At 48.7% G+C, this 27,138-nt stretch overlaps 1 protein-coding gene across 3 annotated transcripts in view; it reads right to left on the bottom strand.

Annotated features, from left to right (window-relative positions):
• NUP214 (nucleoporin 214) overlaps nucleotides 1-25,238 on the bottom strand; it is a 97,772-nt gene extending 72,534 nt beyond the window's left edge. For all 3 annotated transcript variants that reach the window (XM_084820813.1, XM_084820811.1, XM_084820812.1), the window contains exons 1-13: nucleotides 25,096-25,238; nucleotides 21,673-21,868; nucleotides 19,360-19,511; nucleotides 17,309-17,498; nucleotides 15,504-15,574; nucleotides 14,947-15,010; nucleotides 14,105-14,208; nucleotides 12,583-12,689; nucleotides 10,222-10,288; nucleotides 7,912-8,038; nucleotides 7,004-7,165; nucleotides 1,722-2,169; nucleotides 442-614 (exon numbers count right to left, since the gene is read on the bottom strand). In XM_084820813.1, coding sequence (XP_084676939.1) covers nucleotides 442-614; nucleotides 1,722-2,169; nucleotides 7,004-7,165; nucleotides 7,912-8,038; nucleotides 10,222-10,288; nucleotides 12,583-12,689; nucleotides 14,105-14,208; nucleotides 14,947-15,010; nucleotides 15,504-15,574; nucleotides 17,309-17,498; nucleotides 19,360-19,511; nucleotides 21,673-21,868; nucleotides 25,096-25,137 — 1,903 coding nt within the window. In that variant the 5' untranslated portion in view covers nucleotides 25,138-25,238. The remainder of the gene's footprint in view (nucleotides 1-441; nucleotides 615-1,721; nucleotides 2,170-7,003; nucleotides 7,166-7,911; nucleotides 8,039-10,221; nucleotides 10,289-12,582; nucleotides 12,690-14,104; nucleotides 14,209-14,946; nucleotides 15,011-15,503; nucleotides 15,575-17,308; nucleotides 17,499-19,359; nucleotides 19,512-21,672; nucleotides 21,869-25,095) is intronic.
• Between the last annotated feature and the right edge of the window lie 1,900 nt (nucleotides 25,239-27,138).

Below are 27,138 nucleotides of genomic sequence, written 5' to 3'. Positions count from 1 at the left end.
ATGCTCAGTCCTCATTGGGAAGTGTTATCCCTCCCCTCGCCCCCTAAATATGTTTTGCAAACCTCTTGGTTCCTTTGAGCGCGCTACCTCCCCCTTGTTTTTTAGTGGCTCCCATTTTGGCTACAGCCCCGTCGGCACTCACCAGCTGAGTTCATTATTAAAGGGAGGGATCATCACTGTGGCTTGGCTGTCTTTTAATGGCCATGATCATGGTAAAATAGGCAATGACCCATTCTGTGGCCAGCGTCACAGTGATACAGGCCATTTCAACCCAAGTGCATTTTATTAATCCTCCATAAAAAATCACCGTATGGGGTGTTTCAGAAAAAACACAGGTGGGAAAACAGGATAGGTCCCATCCCCGAAAAACCTTACAATCAAAGTTTTGAAAGTTTGTGAGGATGGGGAGGGGAGACAGTGGTGGAGAGCGAGGAACCATACTTGCTGAAGATACTGGGGTCGAAGCCTTCACTGGTGTGGAAGGAGTGAAGAGCAGCGAGGACTGGCTTAGAGGCCCCGCAAACACAGGCTTTGCGGCAGGAGAGAAGGAGAAGATGGGAGGGCTCTGGCTGCTGCTGCTCATCACAGGTGTAGATGATTCCACAGCAGTGAACCTGGAAAGTGTGGGAGAGATTAAGGCTGGGGTCCCCAATGAAGTGCCCGCCAGACTACCTGTCCTTCCTGCTTTTATTCACGTTATTATTTTTTAACAGGGAGGCTGGCATGCTTCAAAGTGCCCTCGGGTTCAAAAGAGCGCTTTTTTGCTTTGGAGCTCAGACCGCCACCACTGCTCAGACTCAGGTTCTCGGGCAAGTGACTTTAGCCTCACCACTTTGCCTTCTGGGAAATGAGTGTGTTGTGAGCAGCCAGGACCACCACGGCAGCCATTTTGTGAATGAGCAAGCTCCACCCCCATGGCAGCCATGGGATCAGAGCGCCCGTGACTCTCTCTCAACATTTCAAATGGGCCCACGGACCCAAAAAGGTTGGGGATGCCTGATTAGGCATGCTTCATCCTGGGAAGCTCCAGGGCATTTGCCTCCAGACAGGACTGTCGCCCGGAGCAGCATGCCACATGCAGAAGAACCTCTTGGGGGCCACATTCCAGTGGTGGGTAGAGCTAAAGGCAAAAGCGTCAGGGCCCCAAATACCAGCGTATCTTAGCTTAAAGCTCTTACTGCCGGCATTTCAACCTTTTAGAATGGGGGGTGACTGCATAAAAGCAAGGAAGCCACCAAATAATTGGTGGTCAGGTAAAGGGGGTGTGGCCATCTGGGACCCCAGGAAGGCCATAAGCACATAAGAGCCCTGCTGGATCAGACCAAGGGTCCATCTAGTCCAGCATTCTGTTCATACGGTGGCCAACCTGCTGTTGACCAGGAGACCACAAGCAGGACATAAATGCAAGATCACCATCCTAACCATGTTCCCCAGCAACACTGGCATACTGCCTCTGACACCGGCAGTAGCATAGAACCATCTGGACTAGTAGCCACTGATGAATTCTCCATGAATTGGTCTGACCCCCTTTTAAAGCCATCCAAATTGGTGGCCCTCGCTACACCTTTTGGTAGTGAATTTTATAGTTGGGCCATGCACTGATTGGTCCACCTGGGACCCCAGAGGTTCCACACCAACGCCTTAAACCCATGTGCTCAGACCTTTCTGGACCTGCTTTAAACAACGTGTCTATCAGGCAAGCCTGCTCAAAGGCGACTTACTTTTCACTGAGGTTGATTTTCACGGTGGAAGCCGAAGGGGCAAAACTCTGCTTTGGCCCAACGGGAGTTGCAGAGGGCGGAGGGCCCACTGAGCCGTCGGCATTGGTTTTGAAACTCACGGACCCAAATGAGAAAGAGGAAGCAGAAGCTGGAATGGGGCCAGCCGACGGGGCTTGAGTTTGAGGCGCTTTGGTGGGGGTGGTAGAGAAGGAGAAACCGGCCGCTGCGCTCAGATTGGAACCAGGGGGAGGCTTGGAGGCCTCCAGCGGGAAGGGGTACGGCGGAGGGGTGTCAGCGGCGGATCCCGTTATCTTCAAAGTGGAGGAGGGAAAGGAGAACGCAGCTGCCCCACCACCGGAAACGGACGCTGTGGCAGGGGCAGCGACAGCTGGGGCCGTTTCGACCTTTGGGGGAGCAGAGGCAGCAGTTGATGGAGGAGGAGTACTTCCTGGAAAGGCAGGGGGAGAGAAATTACAAATTACTGCATGACAGTATGGAGGACCTAGATGTTGCTCAGCATCCACATCTAGAACGGCACTGGGGACCAAAGGGACTGTGAACATTTAAGATCGGAACGTAATATGCGGATGACACACAGCTCTACCTCTCGTTCAAATCTTCACCAAGGTTGGCCATAGAATCCCTGTCCAAATGTCTGGAGACGGTGAGTGGCTGGATGCGGAGGAATAAGCTGAAGCTGAACCCTGACAAGACCGAGGTACTTTTGGTGGGAGACAAGAGGAGGCTGGGGGATGTTGACCTGGTGTTGAATGGGGTACGGCTACACTTAAAAGACCAGGTCTGCAGCCTGGGGGTCATTTTGGACTCCCAGCTGTCCATGGAGGCTCAGGTGTCAGCTGTGAGCCGGACAGCGCTGTATCAACTCCATCTGATACAGCGGCTGCGCCCCTTCCTTCCCGACCATCTGCTCCCATCGGTAGTACATGCCCTAGTCTCCTCTCGTTTAGACTACTGTAATGCACTCTACGTGGGGTTACCCTTGAAGACGGTTCAGAAGCTGCAGCTGGTACAGAACGCGGCGGCTCGCCTGATTAAAGGCAGCCGCCGGCGAGATCGCATCACTCCAGTGCTGAAGGAGTTGCACTGGTGACCAGTTGTTTTCCGGGCCAAATTCAAGGTGTTGGTTTTGACCTTTAAAACCCTATATGGTTCCGGCCCAGCCTATCTTAAGGAGCGCCTCCAGCAACACCAGACAGGCCGCTTAACAAGATCAGCCTCGGATGGCCTTCTCTCTGTCCCATCAGCCAGGACAGCTAGACTGGTGGGGACGAGGGAGAGGGCCTTTAGTGTGGTGGCCCCCACTCTGTGGAACTCCCTCCCTAGGGAACTCCGCCATGCCCCCTCTTTAATGAGCTTCCACCGTGCATTAAAAACATGGTTGTTCAGGCAGGCATTTGGGGTGGGTTAGGGTATTTTAGAAAACGTTTTTACTGTAGAATTTTATTGTTTTAAACTGTTTCATTATACGCTGTACATCGCTCAGAGTGGCTGGGTGACCAGCCAGGTGGGCAATTAATAAATTTAATAATAAATAATAAATAAAAATAAAGTAAGAAGGAAAATGCTGAATCAGGCCAAAGGCCCCCCTAGTCCAGCATTCTGTTCACGCAGTGGCCAACCAGATGCATCTAAGATGCCCGCAAGTAGGACACGATGGCAGTAGCACCTTCCTGATTGTGCTCCCCAGCAACTGCTAAGCAAAGGCACACTGCCTCTGATACTGGAGATGATACAGAGCCATCAGGACTAGTAGCCCGCGATGGCTTCTCCCCCATGAATTTGTCAAACCTCCTATTAAAGCCATCCAAATTGGCAGCTATCACTACATCTTGTGGTAGTGAATTCCATAGTTTATACAGTGAGTGAAGGACTTCCTTCGATCTGTCTTGAATTGCCCACCATTTAAAATTTATTTTTACATGTATATCCCACCCTTTTTCCTCTTGCAAAGAACCTCAGGCAGGTTACATGATCCTCCTCCTCTCCATTTTATCCTCACAACAACCCTGTGAGGTACATTAGGCTGAGAGTTAGTGACCGGCCTAAAGTCACCCAGTGAGCTTCATGGGCGAATGGGGACTAGAACCCCGTTCAGAATGTTCTGCTCTGTTTCATCTCTCATAGCACAAAACATTCAGTCCCCAAATCCCCCGTCAGGCGTGGCCTTTACATTTCAACCTTGTGCTTCGCAGGTCCTGGCTGGGGAATGCTGGGAGCTGTAGGACCTTTTTCTGTCTAGACATGCATAGGATTGCACCCTAAGGCCTGGACTACTCTGATCTGATCTGCCTTCCCCAGGAAGCTGGGCAAACTCCTGACCACCACTGCCACATGCACGCACATCCATGGAACAGTGTTATCAGCGTCACGTTTGAGGATGGGGCAGGCTAGAAACATATAGTAATTTAAGAAATACACAAGAGATTTGTATATTTCCAGCCTTGCAGGCAGATTGGACCGAAGGCCAACCCCTCAATTGATACGACTGACTGCCCAAGTCAACTTCATTTTAATTGAGCTGGGAATTTCTGGTCAAGGGCTTCCTGTATTCTCCATTGATTTTGGAAGGGATCGTGTCGACCTGAATCAAACATACTGCCAACAAATGAGCCAGCTAGAGCTGGAAGGAAGGAAGGAAGGAAGGAAGGAAGGAAGGAAGGAAGGAAGGCGGGCATCACACCAAATTAAGCCATTCCATAAAAACACAGCTGGAAAGGGATGGGGCTTAGCCTTCATCTCTGGGTTAAGCAAGTAAGACACATTGTTCTTTTCACCCTTTGAGTACCAACTTAGTCACAAAATGTTCATTTCCCAGAAGGCAAACTGGGAAGACTAAAGAAAAACGTAAGATGATCAAGAGGCTAGAGCAACTCCCCTATGTGGAAAGGTTACAACAGGGGTCCCCAACACTGTGCCCACAGGGCACCTCCGATGGCACCCGCAATGCTCTTCACTCCCTGCCCCCTCCAAAAAAGTGTTTTAATGAAAAATTGAAAAATGTTAGGATGCCAGGTTCTCCTTCCTGTTCCTGAACTTGCCTCTGTCCAGCAGGCAGGAAGAGAAAGCAAGGCAAAGGGGTCAAGGGGAGAAAAAGAGCGATGCTAGAGGGGGGAGAAGCAGTGAGGTAAAGAGGTGGTGGGGGGAGAGAAATAGGGAAGCCAGAGGCTGGGAATGGAGAGAAACAGCAAGATAAAGGGGGTGAGTAGGAGAGAAAAGGCAAGGCTAGGGGCTAGGAATGGAGAGAAAGAAGAAGGCAAGGGACGGGGAAGGGAGAGAAAGACAGGAAAGGGGTTGAGAGAGAGAACTAGCAAGGCTAGAGAATGTGAGTGGAGAGAAAGGGAGAGAGAGAGACAGTGCAAGAATGCTCAAAGGGGAAAAGCCAGTATGGATAGAAGAAGATTGGGCAGGCCAGGAAGTAACCCTTCCCATTTCCCCCTCCCTCCCAGCCTCTAGCCTAGCTATGTTTCTCCTGCCTACCTCTTGATTAGCCAGGCCATTTTGTGGTGGTGCCCATAGCAGTTTCTCAAATTCCAAAATGTGCTGTGGGTCCAAAAAGGTTGGGGACTCCTCAGTTACAGCATCTGGGAGTATTTAGCTTAGAAAAAAGGAGAGTGAGGGGAGACATGATAGAGGTGTCCAAAATTACGCATGGTGTGGAGAAAGTGGACAGGGAGACATTTTGCTCCCACTCACATAATACTAGAACCCAGTGGGGTCATCTCATGAAGCTGAATGGTGAGAAATTCAGGACAGATCAAAGGAAAGGCTTCGTCACACAGCACTGAATTAAGCTGCGGAATTCGCTGTCATGAAATGTAGTGATGGCCACCAATTTGGATGGCTTTAAAAGGCGATTAGACAAATTCCTGGAGGAGAAGGCTATCAATGCCTACTAGTCCTGATGGCTCCATATTACCTCCAGGATCAGAGGCAGGGAGCCTATGTACACGAGTTGCTGGGGAACACAACTGGAAGGGTGCTATTAGTATTACATTACACTGATCTCCTGCCTTCTTTTCTTCTTGCAAGGAACCCGAGGCAGCTTACATGATCCTCCTCCTCTCCGCTGTATCCCCACAACAACCCTGTGAGGAAGGTTAGGCTGAGTGTCAGTGACTGGCCCAAAGTCACCCAGCAAGCTTCATGACCGGGTGGGTACTAGAACCCAGGTCTCCCCAGTCCAAAACTCTTTAACCGCTGCACCACCCTGGCTCTCACTTGCTATCATATCTTACTTGTGGGTTTCCTGTGGGCAGCTGGATGGCTGCTTTGTGAACAGAATGCTGGGCTAGGCCTGATCAACCATGACTTATGCTCTTCTTAGATAGAGTCCTCAACCATTTGAATATGGTCCTACTTCTGTGCTTCAGAAAAACCCAACCAAAATTCTGCACCAAGGTGAGCCCTATAAATTATGCATATCTGCTCATTCTTATTCCGCTTGTTTCAGAAAGGGGACAACTGCTAAAACAATGCTGCATTTTCTAACAAGGAATCATGGCCTACATCAGCTTCCCCTAATCTGATGCTCTCCAGCAGCGTTGTACAAATCCATCATCCTTAGCTGTTCCATTTAGCTACAATGGCTAACAGCCCTGACTGACCTCTCCTCCTCCTCCAAGAAGTGATCTAATCTCCCTTTAAAGTCATCTAAGCCACCGCCCATCACTACCTCCAGTGGCAGTGAGTTCCATAGATTGATCATGCACTGGGTGAAGTACTTCCTTTTCTCTTTACTGCCTGTCAATTTCACTGGGTAGGAGAAATACTGCTTACTTTCTCCCTCCACACATATTTCTACAAGCCCCCACTGGGTCCCACTGAAAAAAGTATGTTTCCCGCATGATCAGGCAAGTCTACCAATATTTTTACCTTTCAGCATCTTGCAAACAAAGAGCTATTACGATGGAAACGCTGCTAAACTAAACATCAGAATCAAAAAGTAAGGATCAGGTATCCAAGTATGCACCTTTCTGATCTCCTCTCTTGCACATGCCGGGTCCTGCTTAGAGCTTTACATTGGTCACTCCGCTGCATTCAAAGTGGTTTCGACATCAAAAGAATACAAGGAAATTCCTACCGTCGACACAGCTCATTTGGAAGTCTTTTAGCCAGTTGTGTTTCTACAGGGAGCTACCTGGGGAAATGGCAGCCCTTCCCCAATACTTTCAGCTGCCCAGCTACCTCACTTGGCTGTTATATACCCCCCAAACTCCACAAATACCAGCAACACTTTCTCCTTAGGAGGCAGCAGCACCTACCAGCGGATTTTGCTCCTCTGTCCCCTTCTGCGGAGAGAGGCTCGGGGGTCACAAGGAGAGACCTCACGCCAGCGTTTTGATTGACCATGTAAAAGGGGCACAGCACTCCATCGGTAGACAGCAGCAGCAGCACCGGAACTGGGTCCAAGGTCTTATCCTCACCTGTGGAAATGCCACAGAAAGTCATCGGAATCCAACTTCTGCAGTGGGGCCCACACTTTGGAGGTCAGCCCTCCAAACCCTCGGGGAGGGGTCCAGGAAGCGATGTGCAGGGCGACACATTGCGCATGTATTATTTATTTAATTTATTCAAAGTATTTTTACCCAAATATTTTTCTCCCCTGAAATACATAGCTGTGAGTCACCCTTGCTGGTATTTGGGGGTGGCTTGGCCCTGAACAGGCAGCTGAGACCCAACAGCTTTACCGAAGACTTGCTCCTGGGGGAGACGAGAACTGGTAGAACTGGTTTGTGGATCTGGATCAACACAGCAGCCTGCACCTCTGGGACTTTCCCTGGGAGCATGGCTGTGGGACCGTTGTGATGAGTGCCTCTGCTTCAACATTTTATTTATTTCATTTCTATACTGCCCAATAGCCAAAGCTGGGCGGTTCAGAGAAATTACAACCAAGAAGCACACAGTAAAACAATATGAAATATAAAAGTATTAAATATAACAACACAACCAGGATATTGTCCTGCAATGCTGTTTTCTTTCTGGGAGGGAAAAGGTTCCTATGCACACAAGTCAGGGATGTGAGTCAGCCAAAACAGCTGAGGGCTGGAGGGCCCTGAAAGGGCATTTTTGCATGGTGATCATCTACCTTGGGACCGTCGCTGCTCATCCCTAATTCGAGATCATCTGTGAACGGGTTTGGCACTTTGCTGCTGGCCACATTGATACTCACTGATGGTTATGGGCACGTTGCTGGTGTAGTCGATGGCCACCCCCACAGGCAAGGTGTCGTCACTCTTATCCGTCACGGGAAGTTCTGCTCGGCTGGAGTCTTCCAGGACCCAGAGCTCCCAGTTGTTCTGCAAGAGAATCAGTTTGACTGGGCCCATTCGCTGGCCGCCTCTCGGGTCCTCACTGCTGAGGAGGGCAAACACCCCAGAGAAGAGACGCCCGCCGAGTGGAAGTTCTGTCTCGAGACATGGAGGGAAAGGATCACCTGGGCCCAGCTGACCAGTGGAGGTTGGTGGCTCCAATGCCAGTGGGGCGGCACATCCGCTCCAGGTCTCAGCCAGAACCATTTAGGACTCTAAAGGAACCATCCAAGGCGCTTCCACAACTTGGAGAGCTCCTTTAGGGTCCGGACTGGTTCTGGCTGAAACCTGGAGCAGATTCACTGCCCCACTGACATCAGAGCCACCAGCCTCCGCTGCATTTCACATTACTTAGTAACGTCACAGACTGTCCTCCATACATTTCATGGCCTTCCAGCCCCACTGTTTATACCTCCTTGGGGGTGGGAGGAAGAGGGTGCAACCTGAAGTGGAATTCCTGGCAGACAGACCCGGACGCCTGCCTTCCTGAATCGCCAGAGCTCTGTTTCCACTGAGGGCCTGAGCTCTGTTTCCACTGAGGGCCTGAGCTCTGTTTCCACTGAGGGCCTGAGCTCTGTTTCCACTGAGGGCCTGAGCTCTGTTTCCACTGAGGGACCGAGCTCTGGGTCTCAAGGGGACCGAGCTCTGGGTCTCAAGGGGACCGAGCTCTGGGTCTCAAGGGGACCGAGCTCTGGGTCTCAAGGGGACCGAGCTCTGGGTCTCAAGGGGACCAAGCTCTGGGTCTCAAGGGGACCGAGCTCTGGGTCTCAAGGGGACCGAGCTCTGGGTCTCAAGGGGACCGTTGTGGTCAGCCTCTCCCAACCTGGTGCCCTCCAGATGGGCTGGACTGCAACTCCCATAATTCCCATCCAGCATAGCTGAGGGCTGCAGCATCAGTCTGCCTGAGCACCCAGTCAGCTGACCCCAAGGGCCAATCCCTGCCCACCAGGCCCTATCAAGCCCCAGCCTCACCTCTGGGGTGTCCGGATGCTACCTAACCCCCCTTCTTCCCCCTCTGATTGGGCTGTCCCTCCTGCTATCTTCGACCCCACACCTGCCTCTGGTCCCTCAGATCCTTGCGGGCTGCTCTGGAACCTGGCCCCACCTATGTCGGACCACGCACCTGCTTCTAGCCTGGTTGCACGGAGAGACTGCGAGCTCCCCCAGCTACCTGGAACCTGACCCTAGGTGTACAAACACACACACACACCTGCCAACTGAAGTTAACACCTTACACGTCTGATGAAGTAGGACCTACTCCACAAAAGCTGCTGCCTGTAAAGGCATGATTCGCCTTCTCCTACGTTTACGCAACTGAATCTTAAGGTCCTCTTCTGAGGCTCTATTCTGTGTACTCCACCAAGTGAAGCAAGGCAGACAGGTAGCTACTAGGAAGAGGGTCTTCTCGGTGGTGGCACCCTGGTGGTGGAATAGCCTCCCCAGCAAGGCTTGCCAGGCACCTTCTTTACAGTCTTCTGGGCACCAAGTGAAGACCCTTTCTTCCTTTCACTCAGGTCTTTTAAAATAAGCTTGGGTTTTAACAACCTTGGGTTTTAACAACCTTGGGCTGGCTTTTCGTGCCACTTCTTAATCCGAGCTGTTCATTTTAGGTCATAGTTTAATGTTTTCCATTTTTAATTATGATATCTTCATATGTTGACAGAAGGCTGTATAAACTGAATAAATAACAACAATCAATCCTTCTGAAGATGCCACAGGACTTGGCTGTTTTTGCTCCACTGGACCAATATGGCTGCCTCTCTGGAATTGTTCTCTCACTGGAACTCAGAACTTTTAAAGCAGAGCTGCAGAACTGCTTTCAGCATGAGGGTGGGATTCTATTTCAAAGAAGTCTCGCATCCCAGTGAGGGGCGGGGCCAAAGGCAAAAGGGGTGGGGCCAAAAATACCAGCAAATTTTAGCTTAAGGCTCTTCCTGCCAGTACGTAAACCTTAGGAGAGACATTTTAGAATGGGGGAAAAAGTGCAGAAAAGCTGGGAAGCCACCAAAAGATTGGTGGTTAGAGGAAAGGAGGCATGGCCTTCTGGAGAATGCTGGGGGGGTGGGGGATATGGCCCCTGGGCCTGAGCTTCTGCAACCCTCTCTTAGCGGTGCCCCCTATCCCTCTGGTCTTACACAGACGCTTGCTGTAGGAACAGGAAGCAGGCTTACCTGGTCTCCTTGCCTTGCGAGGATGCTGACTTCTGTAGAAGCAGCAGACGCTGCCAGGACCAGATCCCTTGAAAAACAAACACAAAGTCAAGACTGCATGAAGCGTGAAACCCCAACTAGTAATGACATGAGGTGTTCTCCAAGCAGCATGAACAAAACACTCCTTTTCAAAGAGCATACTTTTAATACAGCCTGAACTTTGCTCAGCTGACAAACACAAAGGGTTTGTGTGATGTTCACCCACGAATAATGAAAAGATCTGCATTCAGGCCATCTTTTGCCTCGTTTCACAGCCGTCTCTTAAAAGCTTAACAAGCAAAGCCTGGCTAAGATGGGCCCTAAGAGGCGGGTCATGTATAAGCTGTAGCTTTGCCCTGTAAGTCAAAAGACGTACAGACTCATACATCCCTTCCCCCAGCACAAGTTCTTTTTCTAGTCCAATTTTCATCTCCCCAAAAGGAGAGTAAAGGTCAGCTCACATGCTCAGCCAGCCAAGGAATTATTGTCCCGCAACAGAGAGAGGCCCCAAAGAATGTATACGGTACTGTGTGAACCGCACACTCCATGCGCTGGCCAGTGAAGGCTGACCTGCACAATTTTCCTTCCTGATTTAAGGGAGGAATCATTAGCTTGATTTGGGCAATTCCACCCCACCAGCAAATAATTGCTTCTTAGGGTGATACACAATTATGCAGAAAAAAGGCCCACATATTTTAATTATACCCTTGATAGAGCTTTGATCTCTGTGACTTCACAGTCCAGTCTTCTGCCTTCATCTGGGTAAGTAAGACAGAGTGGGGGCCGGGGGGGGGGAGAGAGAGGAGGCAGGAGGAGTTCTGTGTCATCTGGATGAGCAGCCAGAAAATATTAGGGCACAACAATGGCTGTTGCTTTGGGACAGCACAGATATCAGAGCACTCCAAAAAGACACCCCATATGCGGTTAAGTGTATTCTTTCTCTCTTTCTCTCTCTTTCATTCTTTCATATACCGCCCAGTAGCTGGAGCAATAGCTTATATACAATAGTGTATACAAGCTATTGCTTCATAGAAAACATTAGATACTCCTGGGTTGCCAGTTCTGCAATCCAGCCATCAATACCACGTGGAGAGTTGGATTTCCAAGCCTGTACAAGTCAGCTGTCCGGTAACATCGGAAGCTGTTGTATATAAAGTCAGACCACTGGAGCATTTCGCTCAGCCTTTCCCAGTTTGAAGCAGCTTCCTATGTTGTTCCTATGTGAAGAGGCAGACAGATTACCTTTCAGCCAGGAGAGAAGAGGGAAGCTCAGCAACAGAAGCCAGCAAGAACAGACTGAAGGAACTGAGAAAGCAGATGGTGCTGGTCTAATGGTACCCAAGTGTGATTTGTCATTAACAGTGGTTTAAGGTTTGAGTTGTATGTGTGCAGTTCTCAGTTATTTTTTGTTAAATCGTTCATGGTGTTTTTGTTGTTTATTCGGTCAGTCGCTTCCGACTCTTCGTGACTTCATGGACCAGCCCACGCCAGAGCTTCCTGTCGTCCATCGCCACCCCCAGCTCCCCCAAGGTCGAGCCCGTCACCTCCAGAATATCATCCATCCACCTTGCCCTTGGTTGGCCCCTCTGCCTTTTGCCTTCCACTTTCCCTAGCATCAGCATCTTCTCCAGGGTAGCCTGTCTTCTCCTTATGTGGCCAAAGTACTTCAGTTTTGCCTTTAATATCATTCCCTCCAGTGAGCAGTCTGGCTTTATTTCCTGGAATATGGACTGGTTTGACCTCCTTGCAGTCCAAGGCACTCTCAGAATTGTCCTCCAGCACCACAGTTCAAAAGCATCGATCTTCCTTCGCTCAGCCTTCCTTATGATCCAGCTCTCGCAGCCATAGGTTACTACGGGGAATACCATTGCTCCAACTATGCAGACCTTTGTTGTCAGTGTGATGTCTCTGCTCGTCACTATTTTATCAAGATTTGTCATTGCTGTCCTCCCAAGAAATAAACGTCTTCTGATTTCCTGGCTGCAGTCAGTGTCTGCAGTAATCTTTGCACCTTGAAAGACAAAGTCTGTCACTGCCTCCACGTTTTCTCCCTCTATTTGCCAGTTATCAATCCAGCTGGTTGCCGTAATCTTGGCTTTTTTTAGGTTTAACTGCAACCCAGCTTTTGCACTTCCTTCTTTCACCTTCGTCATGAGGTTCCTCAGCTCCTCCTCGCTTGTTGAAAATCCAAAAGAAGAAAGCATTTTGTTTGTACCTCTACCCAACTCCAGAACTGCTCCCCATCCTGATGACAGCAGTCATGTAACTTGATACAGCAGACAGTGCAATCGTGCAAAGAGCAAAAGTTGTAGGTGAGCTTGACTGCAGCTCTCCATTACTTACCAGTCTTCCACATAGTTAAGGAAATAATGGTGTTGCCTCTCTGTGCAGCTGCCATAGCAGGGCTCCATAAAATTCACAAACATCTCAGGCCGTTTGTCCTCCTTTTTCTGAATGGAGAGAAAGAATGGAAAGGTGCATATAAAATGGCTTCCCACCAACACGCCAGGTGCAGCCTATCTGGATGGTGGACAAGAACAACGGCCTAATGTGTTACGAAGGTGCTTCGACTGCTACAAAAAGCCACAGTCTCCTAATACTTAAAACCTTGTTCGGCTGGGTGTTTATGTCCGTAGGAAAATCGACATTCCGGGCAGAAGTGTGGACACTGGCCTAGTGCGCACATTACCGTTAGCTCACTGGTTGTTGCCCTACAACATCAAACAAACCATTTATTCTCTCAATCCCTGGTTTGTCTGTTCCCCTTCTCTTTCACCTGCTCCTTCCTTGTATCCCAAATGTCTTTGCGATGCTGTAATCCTGGCATGAAGAACAGCTGCTTTTTCTGGCCACTCCTGCCTGCCACCTCTGTAGCCTGGCAAGGTAACTATGAGGCAACTATAACTGGCAAGGCACAGTTCTGGGAACGTAAGTAATGACAACCCATGGTTTAAACTATGCAGAATTCACAGCCCAACAAGAAAACATAGTTTCTTTTTCTGGGTTATTTGTGCTTAACAAACCATGGTTTGTTAGTGTAGCTGCATTCAACATCACGACAACCCAGAATTCAACAGCCCAAACCATGGGTTAGCATTATGTGTGAACCAGGCCGATGTCATGGCTGAGAACCTTTCCTGTAGGTGAACAAGTTGTTATGGCACATGGTGGGGAAGTTGAGCCAGGTGTGCGTGGGTTGTAGCGCTCCAGGTGACAGGGAGGGGTTCCCAGGACTGAGTTGGGAAAGGAATTGAGAATAAAACTGCCAATATCATACCGCCCTTACACAAATCTATGGTACGAGCCCACTTGGAATACTGTGTACAGTTCTGGCCACCACACCTAAAAAAAGATATCGTGGAGTTGGAAAAAGTGCAGAAAAGGGCAACTAAAACGATCAAGGGGCTGGAGCAACTCCCCAGCTGAGGGAAGGTTACAACAGCTGGGATTGTTTAGCTTAGGAAAAAGGCAACTAAGGGGAGACAGGATAGAGATGTACAAAATTATGCATGGTGTGGAGAATGTGGAGCTGGACTCTCATGTTCCTCCATCTAAAAACTTCATTAAGTTCAAAATCTGTTTCTTTTAAAATGTTTTAATTGTTTTAATATGGTGTTTTATTCTTTTATCTTGTTCACTGCTCCAAAATCTTTGATGTGGAGCAGTATATAGATATTGTAAATTAAATAAATTTTAAAAAACACACGCTTGTGCGGGAGACACATGCCACTTAAATGACATGCCAGCACTCTATGTGTAGACCAACCAGAGACAAGGATCAAGCAAAAACGTGACAATAAACCATCCAGCAAAGACTTAAACGCCAGACAAATAAGTGTTCTCCCCAGCCCTACTACACACGTACAGGAAGCACAGCTATCACCACTTCCGGTGCCGTCTCCAAGGTCCCATCTGCAGCTGCGTAGACGATAGTGAAGACGTAAGTGCCGACCCACAACACGTCCAAGACTGGGAAGAAGAAACGGAGGAGAATAAGCCTATCTGAAAAGGGCCAGCCAGCTCCACATAAGGGCTCTTCCTTATCCCTAGTCCAACCATCAGTCCATCCAGCTCAGTATTCTCTAAACAAGCCTTCCTCAACCCGGTACATGTGTTGGACTACAACTCCCATTGGTCATGTTGGTTGGGGGTGATGGGAGTTGTAGTCCAACACAACTGGAGGGCGCCAAGTTGCGGAAAACTGGTGTACCCTAACTAGCAGCAGTTCTCCAGGGTTTCAGACAGTTCCCCCCCAGCCATACTTGGAGATGCCGGGGAATGCAGTAATGATACAGCAATATTTTTAAAAAAGAAACAACCTCGGCACCTAAATTACAGGGGATAAAATATTAATTCATGCTGCAAAATGCAATATGCTGTACTGTATAACAACTGCAGCAAAAACTCCAGCACATCACCTTTATATTTCCACAACCAAGTTCAGTGATGTAGTTTCACTTATTACCCCCCCCCTTTTTTTTGGCATATTGACGTTTTGAGGATCACGTTTATTTTAAACACAGAACACTGGACCACTCAAGAATGAGCATCACCGGACTCCACAATCTGCCTGGATTACACTACGTTTGATGGACAAATGATAGACTCAGAAATTCAACTGCAAAAAGAAACGTTTTCGACATTACGAAAACAAACATTATTGTGACACCGACCAGTCACAAAGCCAAACCTGAGGAGATACTATACCTTTGACAGGATTATCCGAATCATAGAATGGAGGGCAGGGAATTATTTTCTTCTCCTGTAGGTTCTGAAAAACAGAACGATGAGGGTGCTTAGAATAGTCTCAAGTTCATTTAAAAAAGAAGCACCCTGTTCTACAATGCAACACTTCAGCCCAGATGTAATAACACCGCATTTAAGCGAGCGCTTTAAAGTGTCCAGAGCACTTCAGATGAATGTGTGAAATTGACTTACACCACATCAGACCATCTCACTCACTACGGTCTACCCCAGCCTGGTGTCCTCCAGATGTGTTGGGACTGCTACTGCCCGCATGTCCACCGAGCATATGCAAAGTTTTCAAAATGCTATTAAAAGTTTTCACTGTAAAATGTCAGGGTGGGGTGGGGGGGGCTATTTGGGCTAAAAGGTGACTCAAACATTTACAACTCAATCAAGTAGGCTTAAGGCTCTGTCTTCTTAAACCTGAGTTGGGAGGTGAGGCAGAAGGCAGGAAACAAGAGAAAGGGGGAGACGAAGGTTGTAGGCAAAAAATGAAAACACTGTTTTGCAGAACTTACAGGTAGGTACTGGACCAGCGTCCCGTTCTGTTTTCCCACAGCCAGCTGCTTTCCTTTGGGACTCCAGCACACTGAGGGAAAAACAAGCAGGCTTCATTAATGGCAGCAGCAGAAAGAGAAGCAACAACAAACCGGCCAGTGTGGTTTGGCAAATAGCTTTGATTTCCGTTATGAATATTAACCAAACACTGGATTCAAGCTTCACTGGATTCACTGAGAGCCAGTGTGGTGTAGCAGCTAGAGTGTTGGACTGAGAGCCGGGAGATCCACCTTAGGCACAATTAGGAAAGGCATCGAAAATAAAACTGCCGAGACCGTACACCTCGTATACAAATCTATGGTGCGACCACACTGGGAAAACTGTGCACAGCTCTGGCCACCACACCTAAACAAAGATATTGTGGAGTTGGAAAAAGTGCAGAAAAGGGCAACTAAAATGATTGAGGGGCTGGAGCAACTCCCCTGTGAGGAGAGCCAGCGTGGTGTAGTGGTGAGAGTGTTGTACTGGGAGATCCGGGTTCCAGTCCCCCCTCGGCCATGGAAGCTCACTGGGTGACTTTGGGCCAGCCACAGACTCTCAGCCCAACCTCCCTCACAGGATTGTTGTTGTGAGGATGAAACGGAGAGGAGGGTTATGTATGCCACCTTGGCGTCCTTGGAGGAAAAAAGGTGGGACATAAATGCAATAAATAAATAAATGAAGTTGCTGTGGAAAGTGAGTTCCGCTGTTGCGATGGAACCTTATGGCCCACGTGTGGCCACTGGGAGAACCAGGGGTCAAGTCAGACCCCTGAAGGTTTTCCCTCTGGCCCCCAGAATAGCCCTGATCCTGAATGCCTCTCCCCACCCCAGAGAAGGAACACAGCAAGTTGCGTTATTCCGAGCAATCTAGCGGAGTATTGTCTGGGCAACTTGTGGCCCTCCAGATGTTTTGGCCTACAACTCCCATCAGCCCTGGCCAAGGGTGAGGGATGAGAACTGTGGGCCAAAACACCTGGACTGGCACGCTGGGGTTTCAGACAGGGGCCTTTCCCACCCCTGCAGGGAGACGCTGGGGATTGAACTCGGGACTCTCTGCAAGCAAAGCAGGTGCTTTGTCACCAAGCTAAGCCTCCTTCTCCCCATCACACTACGTAAGAAGAGCCATGCTGCCCTGTCCCTGTGCCTGGACTTGCGTGGGGGAGCAAGCAGGTGCAGCTCATCTTAAGGGAAAGGCTCAACCAGAGTTTCCTGTTTCATGCAGCAGTAAAGAGGAGAAAGTGCATAACATTTTTCTCTCTCTCTCATAATACCAGAAGCCAAGGGGGTCCTCCCATGAAGCTGATGGGTGGGAGGTTCAGGATAGATAAAAGGACTTCTTCACACAGTGCAGAGCTCAGCTATGGAATTCGCCAGCACAAGACGTAGTGATGGCCACCCATTTGGATGGCTTTAAAAAGGGTTAGACAAATTCATGGAGGAGAAGGCCATCAGTGGCTAATAGTCCTGATAGCTATGTGCTACCTCCAGAATCAGAGGCAGCGTGCCTGAACACACCAGTTGCTGGGGAAGATGGGTGGGAGGGTGCTGTTGCACCCCTGTCCTGCTTGCGGGTTTCTTGTGGGCAGCTGGTTGGCCACTGTGTGAACAGAATGCTGGGCTAGATAGATTCTTGGTCTGATCCAGCAGACCTCTTCTTATGGTCTTACACATCTGGTGCATGCACGCTTACTCTGAAGTGTATACCTGAACACAGGTAAAACGGCTCGTGATTCAGCAAATGAAACCGGGGAATTTCTACCCCAAACCAAAGGCGTGCTACCGACCTGACGTAACAGCCACTGAAGCAGGGAGTGTGGCATACACCTTCACAGAGTCTGCCACCTGCAGGACGGAGACGCTTCCGTCTGTCAAACAGACGGCCAACATGGAGGTGTTCACAGGGTTCCACTTCAGGTCACTGACCAGTGCCCCAGCCATCTTCTGATAGGCAAATGGCCGTTTTTGCTGCTTAGCCTGTTAGAAGGAAATACATACTCCTGTCAACAAGAAGTTTCCAGTTTGTTGTTACATGCAAACATCTGCGCCGGCCTCATATAGAATCAAACTATTGGCCCAGCTATTTCAGACATGGATTCTCCAAGGTCTCAAACAAAGACATATTTTCCCCAGCCTCAGCTCTTTAGAAAACAAGTGGCTGCATCAATAACCATGGTTTATGAAGCTGGCTTGTTTCAACTAACCATAGTTAAGACTAACCACAGTTTAGGGTCTGGATGTAAGGTTAATCAGAAATGGAAACAAAAGCTTCTGAGCTCAGCTTTGTGGCTGAGCTGGGGAGGGGTGGGGGCAGGGATGCATGAGCCTGGCGCTTGCTGAAGCTCATTCCCGTAACAACAAACCACCGTTTATTGGTAAAGCCAAGCACGTAACCCAACTGGAGCTTCTCGGAATGCTAAAAAGAAATACTGTACCACTATTTGTAACTGAAGATTGAACCTGGAGCCATTTGCATGCACAGCTATGCGCTGCCCCTGAAAGATGGGCCATTCCCATCAGCTATGCTCGACTCCCTCGTGCCAGGTCAGCCACTGGCCCATCTCGGTACTGTCAACTCTGACCGCAGCATTTCTCTCTCTCTCATGGCTTACTTTTACCTTTAGTTTAGCCTGCCCTAACCTGGGGCTCTCCAGAAGTGTTGGACTATAACTCCCAGCATTCCCCAGCCAGCATAACTGTAGTTCAACACTTGCAGAGGGCCACAGGTTGGAGAAGGCTGCTTTATTATATCTGCCTATCTAACTTCACCCTCCCCTCTTTCTCTCCCTTTCTTCTTTGCTTTCCTACTCTATTATTGTTGTTGTTGTTTCTAAACCACCCCATAGCTGAAGCTCTCTGGGTGTTTTACAGAAGTTAAATCATTAAAAGACAACATGCAAAGTTTAAAAGCCATTTACATAAAAGCACACAGATAACATACACAAACAGCATATAACTAAAAACAACGTCAAACAGTCAGTGATAATTAAAGACACATCCAGGCCCGATTAAAACTCATCCCATGCTGCCAAATGCCTGGGAAAAGAAATAGGTCTTAACCTGGCACCGAAAAGATAACACTGTTGGCACCAGGCAGACCTCATCGGGGAGCTCATTTCACAGATGGGGGGCCACCACTGAGAAGACCCTCTCCCTCATTGCCACCTTCTGAGCTTCCCTCAGAGGAGGAACCCACAGGAGGACCTTAGATGTTGAGCGTAGGTTCGTGTCCGGAGAGGCACTCCCTCAGGTATTGTGGTCCCAAGCCGTGTAGGGCTTTATAGGTTAAAACCAGCACCTTGAAGTGAGCTCAGAAGCATGTAGGCAGCCAGCGCAAGGGGGTCAGAGTCAGTATTATATGTGCGGACCTTCTAGTCCCAGTTATCAATCTGGCCACTGCATTTTGCATGAGCTGCAGCTTCTGAACTGTTTTCAAAGGCAGCCCTATGTGCAGCGCATTGCAGTAATCTAACTTAGAGGTTACCAGAGCACAGACAGAGCACAGACAGAGCAGACAGAGCACAGACAGGTTAAAGGATAGAGATCCCTGTCCCCATCACGTACTCTAAAAGAGCGGCAGAAAAAACTATGTTTGGCCAGAACCAGTATCTGGTTTTCATGTGCTCTCTCCGGGAGCCTTTGCATGTCAATAGTTCTTGGCAGTCTTGACCTGCATCTTTTGGAAATGAAAAAGTTATTTTTTTTCAGCTGGCAGCACAGCAGGCCTCATCGGCTGCAAAGTTAACAAGGAAGCGGCTATACTTCAGGGTGCTGAACTTTCAGGACAGGAACTGTGAAGCACACTGTGGGGGTGAGGGTTGGGTCAAGCTGGTCTTACCTGATTCACAAACGTCCGGACATCGAAAAAGCCAATGAAGGATCCAACTTCGCTTGAGGCCATGCAGACGGAGAGTGTCAGGTTATCGCAGCTGAGCGCCAGGTGATGCACACGAAACTTTGTGGGAACAAAAAGGCTCTGGACATTCTCCACTTTAGAAATAAAACGAGGGAAACAAGGGGGAAAATACAAGCAGCTCTTTAGAATACAGCTGGAAACCTGCAGTTTTTAAGTCACTGTGTTGGATTTAAGTTTTTAAGGGTGCAATCCTATGCATGTTTAGACAGAGAAAGGGCCTACAACTCCCAGCACACTGGGCGTTGTAGGCCTTTTCTCGGTCTAAACATGCATAGGGCTGCGCCTTAAGTCTGTTTGTTGGAATCATGATGTGTTGGACTACAACTGCCAGCATGCCCAGCCAGTACGCTGGGAGTTGTAGTCCAACACACAACAGGAGGGCACCAGGTTGGGGAAGGCTGCAATATACTAACATAGCAATTTGGGGTCTATGGAATGACAAGTGAGATCTGAGTCTGTGTACAAGAGTGTGGGTGTCAAAGGTTAAGTGGGCACAGGACTGCGAAGAAAGCCATCAGCAGTAATATGTGCCTTGCTCCACTGGAGATCCCGCCATCCTACCAAGGCAGTGGCTCGGGGAGAAGGCACAAGGTAAGGCAGCTAAGTGGCGCTGACCTGGAGTGGAGCAGGTTCAAAGACCTGGACGGTCCTGCAGGTACTGGCTCACAGATGCCTGGCTTGAATTCAGGGCTGTGGCTAGCGACTGTGGAGCTCAGGCAAGAGAGGAGTTACTGGCACTGGCCTGGAACAACTGCCAAGGTTTTTACAGACCGGGGAATAGAGTCCTTCTGGGAGCTCCACCCCCTTAAGAGCTGCGTCTGGCTTTCTTAATGGGCTAGCGCAATTTCCTGCAGTTGATGGCTTCTTCGGTGGGGCGGGGCAGGGGGGAGGCTGAGTGGGGGCCAGCTGGGAAATCTGGAAGGGGGAAGTGAGGCTATTCCACCAGCCCCACTGAAGACCACCGCAGTGAAGGCTATACCTCTCCTTCAACTGTCACCACCACCAGCCATTCCAGAAAGCTGAGTTGAGAGAGAGGAGAGGAGGAAGTGGGGCTGTTCTACCAGCTCTGCAGAAAGATTTAATATCCCCCCTTCTTCCCTCCCCAACCGTTTTTCCTTGTGTGTCATGTCTTTTTAGATTGTAACCCTGCAGGTAGGGGCGGTCTTGTTTTAGTGATTATATGTAAGCTGTTCCAGGAGTGAGAAAAAAATACTTTACTTAAATAAATATAACTTTCAAATTGTTTTTCGAGATGTTATCTGTGTGTGTCCTGTCTCTTTATATGTTTTCTGTACATGGTTTTACACTTTGTATAATGTATTTTAATGGTTTTTAATCTTTGTAAACTGCCCAGAGAGCTTCGGCTATGGGGCAGTATAGAAATGCAATTAATAATAATAATGCTCCTAGGGCCTCGCTGTTCACTGGAAGAGTTCAAGGACTAGTCCTCAGAGGGCAGTGAAACCCCCTCAGGATTTTTAGCAGACTAGGTACAGGATTCAAATCAGAAGGCCCTACTGGACAGGGACCAGGGACTCCTTAGAGCTGCTGGTGCAGAACTCCGTCTCTGCGGGTTCTTGGTCCAGGGCCAAGGCAACATGCAGCCGTCAAGGTGAATACTGGATGGTGGGGAGCAAACAGCAGGCAACGGTGCTGCATTCATGCCATGCTTGTGGATTTCCTGAAAGCAATTGGCTGATCTCTGTTGGGAACTCGACACTGGGCGAAGTGGACCTCCATCTGATCCAGCAAAGTCATTTTCATACAATGTTCCTGAGGCTGGATCCAAGATCTCCCTTACTTGAGAGGAAGGGCTCTACTTGCAGAAGGTCCCTCTGCCAATGTTTGGGGAACCCCCACACCTCACCACATTAAACAGGGTCTCTTGACTTTCTGTAGCATTTTCAGGAGGCTGGTGGGGCTGCCATGGGAAGGAGGGGATGGGGAAATTCACTTCTGCCCATGCAGTTGATCCAACTTAAATCTGGATCCAACCCTTAAGGACTGAGGTGTGAGTTGAACTTCAGGATTTGTAGCTCAGTCTCTTACCCAATACATTATGCTAGCCCAAATCTGTAAAAATACAATTCGCAATTGAGTCTTGCTGCCCTAAAGCTTGTGATGGACAGACAAAATACTGCTCCAGGCAGAACAAACGACCTTCACCTTAACGCTAACAGACATGGCTCTACAGCTAAAGCTTAAAGAAATGTGGGAGAAAGACACAAAACTTACCTATTTTATTTGGAGAATCGCCGGCTTGAATTTGCATTAGAAGGTTTTTTGTCTGAAAGATCTGCAGCCCAGCTGCGGAACCAGCAAACACTAATCCATATTTGTTGGAAACGGCAAGGAGACTGGAACGCTCTTTGGGGAGCTCATCGGGGGCGTCGAAGATCCGTACTTTCTTCAGTGCTCTGAACTGAAAATCCTGTGAGCACACCCATAGCTGTAAAAATCTGTTCTGTGCAGGTGGAGTCTAAATGCACTGAAGCTTGTTTGGTTCTAAATACACCACAAATACCAACCTCTTAACCACAACCTTGTTTCTAAAGTCACTGTAATGCCTTAATTAATAGGGCTGGTTTGGATGCTCAAAGTAAACAATAATTTAATGCAGCCTTCCCCAATCTGGTGCCCTCCAGATATTTTGGACTTCAACTCCCAGAAGCCCCAGCCAGCATGTCCAATGGTCAGGAATGCTGGGAGCTGTAGTCCCCAAAAAAGTCTGGACAACACCAGGTTGGGGATCGCTATGTGAACAAGCCTCAGGGTTGATGGCTCACTCCTCCTCTGCCCCAGCTATGGAGAATGAGATTGGAAGCATTCACTTCTACTGTTAAACCTACCCGAGCTCTCTGTTACATCTGGATCTGGAGGAAGTATGGTTAGCTTAAACTGTTGTTAGTTCAAACAAGCTGGGATCGTAACCCTGGCTTGTTTGAACTAACCAAGGTTATCTAATGTGCTTCACAGATGAGCTGGGATTTGAACCTGGGTCTCCACAGTCCTAGTCTGACAATCTTATCCACCCTTCCCTATGTTGTCTGGGACGATGGGTACTGCAGTCCAACACATCTGGAGGGCAGGTTCTGATCACTATGCCTGAGCTGGGCAGACAAAGGGTTTTTTTGTTTGTTTATTAGAACCTCACAGTCCACCAACTGGAATCAGATGCAAAAAAGTGGCTCAGGGCAGACATACACCAAGTAGAATTAAGGACCAGGTTGCCTCTGAACACACAGTGCAGACCAAGAATTTGTTTTCAGTATCAGAACTGAGCTTTCAGCTTCTTCACACAAAATCCACACTTGTTTCCCCCCATACCTCAGTTTTCTTCCTAATATAGAAAGGGGAGAGAACCTTCTTAATGCTGTTAAACAACTGAGAGTCAGAAACTCTTGCAGGTCTGCAGAACAATGCCCTGGAATGTACCAGTAGATTCCGATTTAACTTCTTCCCACTGTTGCATTATACCACACACTGACTCCCTTTTTTAAAAGCAACTCTTGTGCAAGTTAATCAAATATTTAAAAACAAAGGGCCAAGAGGCACTTTAGATTAACAAGCTGATTCTGGCATAAACTTTCACAGCCTATAGCCCACTTCATTAGATGCATGGAGTATTATGGAGTTTCAGGTTTATATAAAAAATAGAAAGTACTGACATGATAAAATAGTTATTGTGAGTGTCACTGTCAGTACTTTCCGCATTTAATTTCCCTCTGTTTACAATCTACACACCCCACCCCCACAGTGTACTACATATAAATCTAAAAGTCTCTATGATAAGCCAAGCATCTAATGAAGTGGCTGTAATCCACACAAGTTACTGTCAGGATAAATTTGTTAGTCTTTAAAGTGCCACAAGGATCTTTGTTATTTTAATGAAAAAGGCTTGCGTAGGAGAACTTTATGGTGAATTGTTCCCTCTGTATTATCATGTGATCACAGTTGGAAGGTGGCTATCATTTGTATTTTTTCCTCTCAATAAACAAAACGACCCGGTGCCTTGCCTGTGTGTTTTTTAGACCAGCCTTCCTTGTCACACTCCAGATGCATTGGACTACAAACCCAACTATCATCTGCAGCTGGCTTAAGCTAGAATAAATGTGTTAGTCTTTAAGGGGCCACAAAAGTCTTTAAGGGTGCAATTCTATGCAAGTTTAGACTGAAAAGAGTCCTACAACTCCCAGCACTCCCCAGCTGGGGAACGCTGGGAGTTGTAGGACTTTTTTCCACCCCAAGGGGTTTTTCACTACAATAGACTTAACATGGCTACCTTCTGGGAATGGTTACAAATATCTAAAGATGTGTTTATTTATTTGTCACATTTATATCCTGTCTTTTCCCCACATGGTCCTCCTCCTTCTCCTCTCCATTTTATCATCAAAACAACCCTCAAAAGGTAAGGCTGAGAGTCAGTAACTCTCAGCAGCTGCTGTGAAAAAGGCAAACCTCATGTTAGGCATAGTTAGGAAAAGAATCAAACATAACACTGCCAAGGTCATACTGCCCTTATACAAATCTGTGGTGTGAGCAGCACACTTGTAACACTGTGTACAGGCTGGGTTACTGCAACTAAAACAAGGATATTGTGGAGCTGAAAAAAGACAGAAAAGGCAACTGAAATGATCAAGGGCTGGAGAATCTCCCTTATGAAGAAAGGTTCATAGAAAAGAGCTGTACAGCTGTACAAAATTATGCACGAGGAAAAGAAAGTGGACAGGGAGACATTTTCCTCCCTTTCCCATACTGGAACCCAAAGGGGTCATCCTGTGAAGTGGATTGGTGGGAGATGCAGGACAGATCAAAAGAAGGACTTCTTCACACAGCGCAGAGTTAAACTATGGAATTCGCTACCACAAGATGGCCACCAATTTGGATGGCTTTAAAATAAAATCAGACAAATTCATGGAGGAGAAGGCTATCAATGGCTACTAGTCCCGATGGCTATATGCTACCTCGAGTATCATAGGTAATACGCCAATGCACACCAGTTGCTGGGAAACGTGAGTGGGAGGGTGCTGTTGCACTCATGTCCTGCCTAAGGCGGCTGCTTAGCCACTTTGTGAACAGAAAGCTGGAGAAAATGTAGTCCCAGTCTGTTCTGGCGTGGCTCTTCTTACGTTCTCATCGGTGAATTTTATTTTCGTAGTTTATTTATTTGTTACATTTATATTCCACCTTTTTTCCTCTTGCAAGGAACCCAAGGCAGCTTGCCCGGTCCCCATCCTCCTCTCCATTTTATCCTCACAACAAGCCTGTCAGGTCCGTTAGGTTGCGAGTCAGGGGCTGGCTAAGGTGGCTTACCTGGCCCTGCTCCTTCACTTTACCCTCACAACACCCCTGTGAGGTAGGTTAGCCTGAGGGTCAGTAAGTGGCCAAGGCGGCTCACGCGGCCCCCCTCCTTCCCTCTTTCATCCTCACAACAGCCCTGTGAGGTAGGCCAGCCTGAGGGTCAGGGTCCTAAAGTCACCCAGGGAGCATGAAGGCCTGGTGGGGACTTGAGCCCGGGTCTCCCCAGTCCAGCACTACCCCACACTGGATCCCCCCCAATAGCTCAGGACCCCCCCCCGTCGGACCCCCTCCCGTTGCCCCCAGTTGAGTGCCAGCCCCCCCCCCCGGTCCTCCTCAGGTTTCCCCCCCGCGACTCACCTTCATCTCCCGCTCGGGAATCACGTCCATGTCGTCGCCCATCCCGCCGCCGCCGCCGACCCGGCACCTTCCCCGCCGGCGTCACTGACAGACGAAGCACGCGCAGCCACTAATCACATCCCCGCCTCTTCTTCCCTGGCGAGGGGGAATGAAATCGACAGCGGACGCTTCCGCTTCCGGCGACGCTCTAGGCGCGGCTCCCCCTCGTTTCCATCGTCGAACACTCTATGGAAGAGGGCCGTGGGAGGGCGAGGGAGTTTCTCGAGGCCTTTCAATAAGGCGCAGGCCCGGAGGAGGAAGCCTGTTCTCAGGCCGCTGCCTGGGCCAGGCGCTGAGCGGGCTCCGTCCCCTCAGCCCAGCCGGCGCCCGGAACAAACCAACGGAAATGACGGTCTTTCCCCCGAGCGAGGGAAGGAAAATAAAAACGCCACACGCGGACACTTCCGCTTCCTGTGTAGCTCTAGGCCTGGATTGTCTTTTCCGTGGCAGGAACCATGGAGACGGGAAAAAGGAGGGAAGCACAGACTTAGAAAATTAGACTAGTACGGATCGCTCGCCTTCCGGGTTTCCTTAGACTCCTCCCTGGAGCGGAAGCAAGAGCTGCCCATAGAAAACAATGGAGGAATTCGGAACTTTGGCATGAATGCTGCTATTTATTTTTGTATCATGAATAGCGCCATCCGTGTGCGCGTAGTGCTTTAGAAGAGTTCAAGAGGGCAGGTCCCTGCCCCGTGGAGCTGACAGCGGCTGCTGTGATTGTGCAGTAGCAGGTCCCCCCCCCCCCAAACAGGGGTGGGCAGCTTATGGCCCTCCAGATGTCTTCGCCTACAACTCCCATCACCCCCCACCCTTTCCTGTGCTGGCTAGGGCTGATGGGAATTGTAGGCTAAAACATCTGGGGAGACACAAGGTCCCCCAGTCCCCCCACCCTGTACCAAAAGGTAACAAAGATAGTCACTGACATGCTAATTCAGGTCTTCTTTAGTGTGAAATGATTTTATATATATATATATATATATATATATATATATATTTCCAAGGCTGCAAACCTGTACACACTTATGTGGGACTTCTACCCCAGTGAATACAGGGCCACGTACTTCGGAGTAAACGTGCATGCCATTGTGCTGTTAATGGCTGCCCCAATGGATGGAGCTCTGTGAGGTTTGGGCAGTACAGAATTTCACAGATGTGGGGCCTAATCATAACCCTTATAACCTGTTAAAATATTTAGGCAGCTCTCTGTCCATAATAAGTAAAAAAAAAAGTGTTTTATGGAGGGTAATTGATCTCGGTAGTCTTTACAACAGCTCTGTAGGGTAGGCCGGTGGGGCTAACCCTTTATTGTGCGGAGGAGAGGAGACTGAGACCGAGTCTAGTGGCTTGCCTAAGGCCACTTGATGAATTAACGGCTGAGCCTAAATGGGACAAAATAGCATCCATTCTTCGCGTTGTTGTTGTTATTATTGGCTTAGGATCTGGCTATGTAAGGGACTGCCTCTCTTGCTTTGAGCCTGCTGGAGTACTAAGATCTGCAGCAGAGACCCTTTTGCAAGCACCATTACCCACAGAGGACCATTTGTCAGGCACGCATGAAAAGGCTTTCTCCTGCGTTGCCCCCAAACTATGGCATGTGCTCCCTCAAGAAATACAACTGCACCCCCCCCCCCCAAACCTTTATAAAGGGCATAAAGACACATATTTTCAATCTAGCCTTTTAAAAGGTGGTGGCTTTTGGCAGATAAGGCAGTATATAAATGTTAATACTAACAAATAAATATTATTTATACGGCACCACCAGTGTGCACGGTGCTTTATAAAGTGCAAGAAGAGAGGTCTCTGCCCCATGGAACTTACAGCCCAAAATAGGATGGGTACCTCTTTATATTTTAATGATATCTTCATATTTGGGGATCACTGGCCGTAGCTAATAGAAAGGACACAATGGGTTGGGAAGGGTTTTGTCCATAATGTGCATGCGTGCATGTGCGCGCACATACCCAAAATAGGATGGGTACCTCTTTATATTTTAATGATATCTTC

The sequence above is a fragment of the Heloderma suspectum genome, chromosome 14, assembly GCF_057233095.1.
Source record: "Heloderma suspectum isolate Gila_16-S chromosome 14, 16-S_ref, whole genome shotgun sequence".
Classification (NCBI taxonomy): domain Eukaryota; kingdom Metazoa; phylum Chordata; class Lepidosauria; order Squamata; family Helodermatidae; genus Heloderma; species Heloderma suspectum.
Note: the sequence above shows the minus strand (reverse complement) of the source record. Positions and strands in the feature narration are given on the sequence as shown.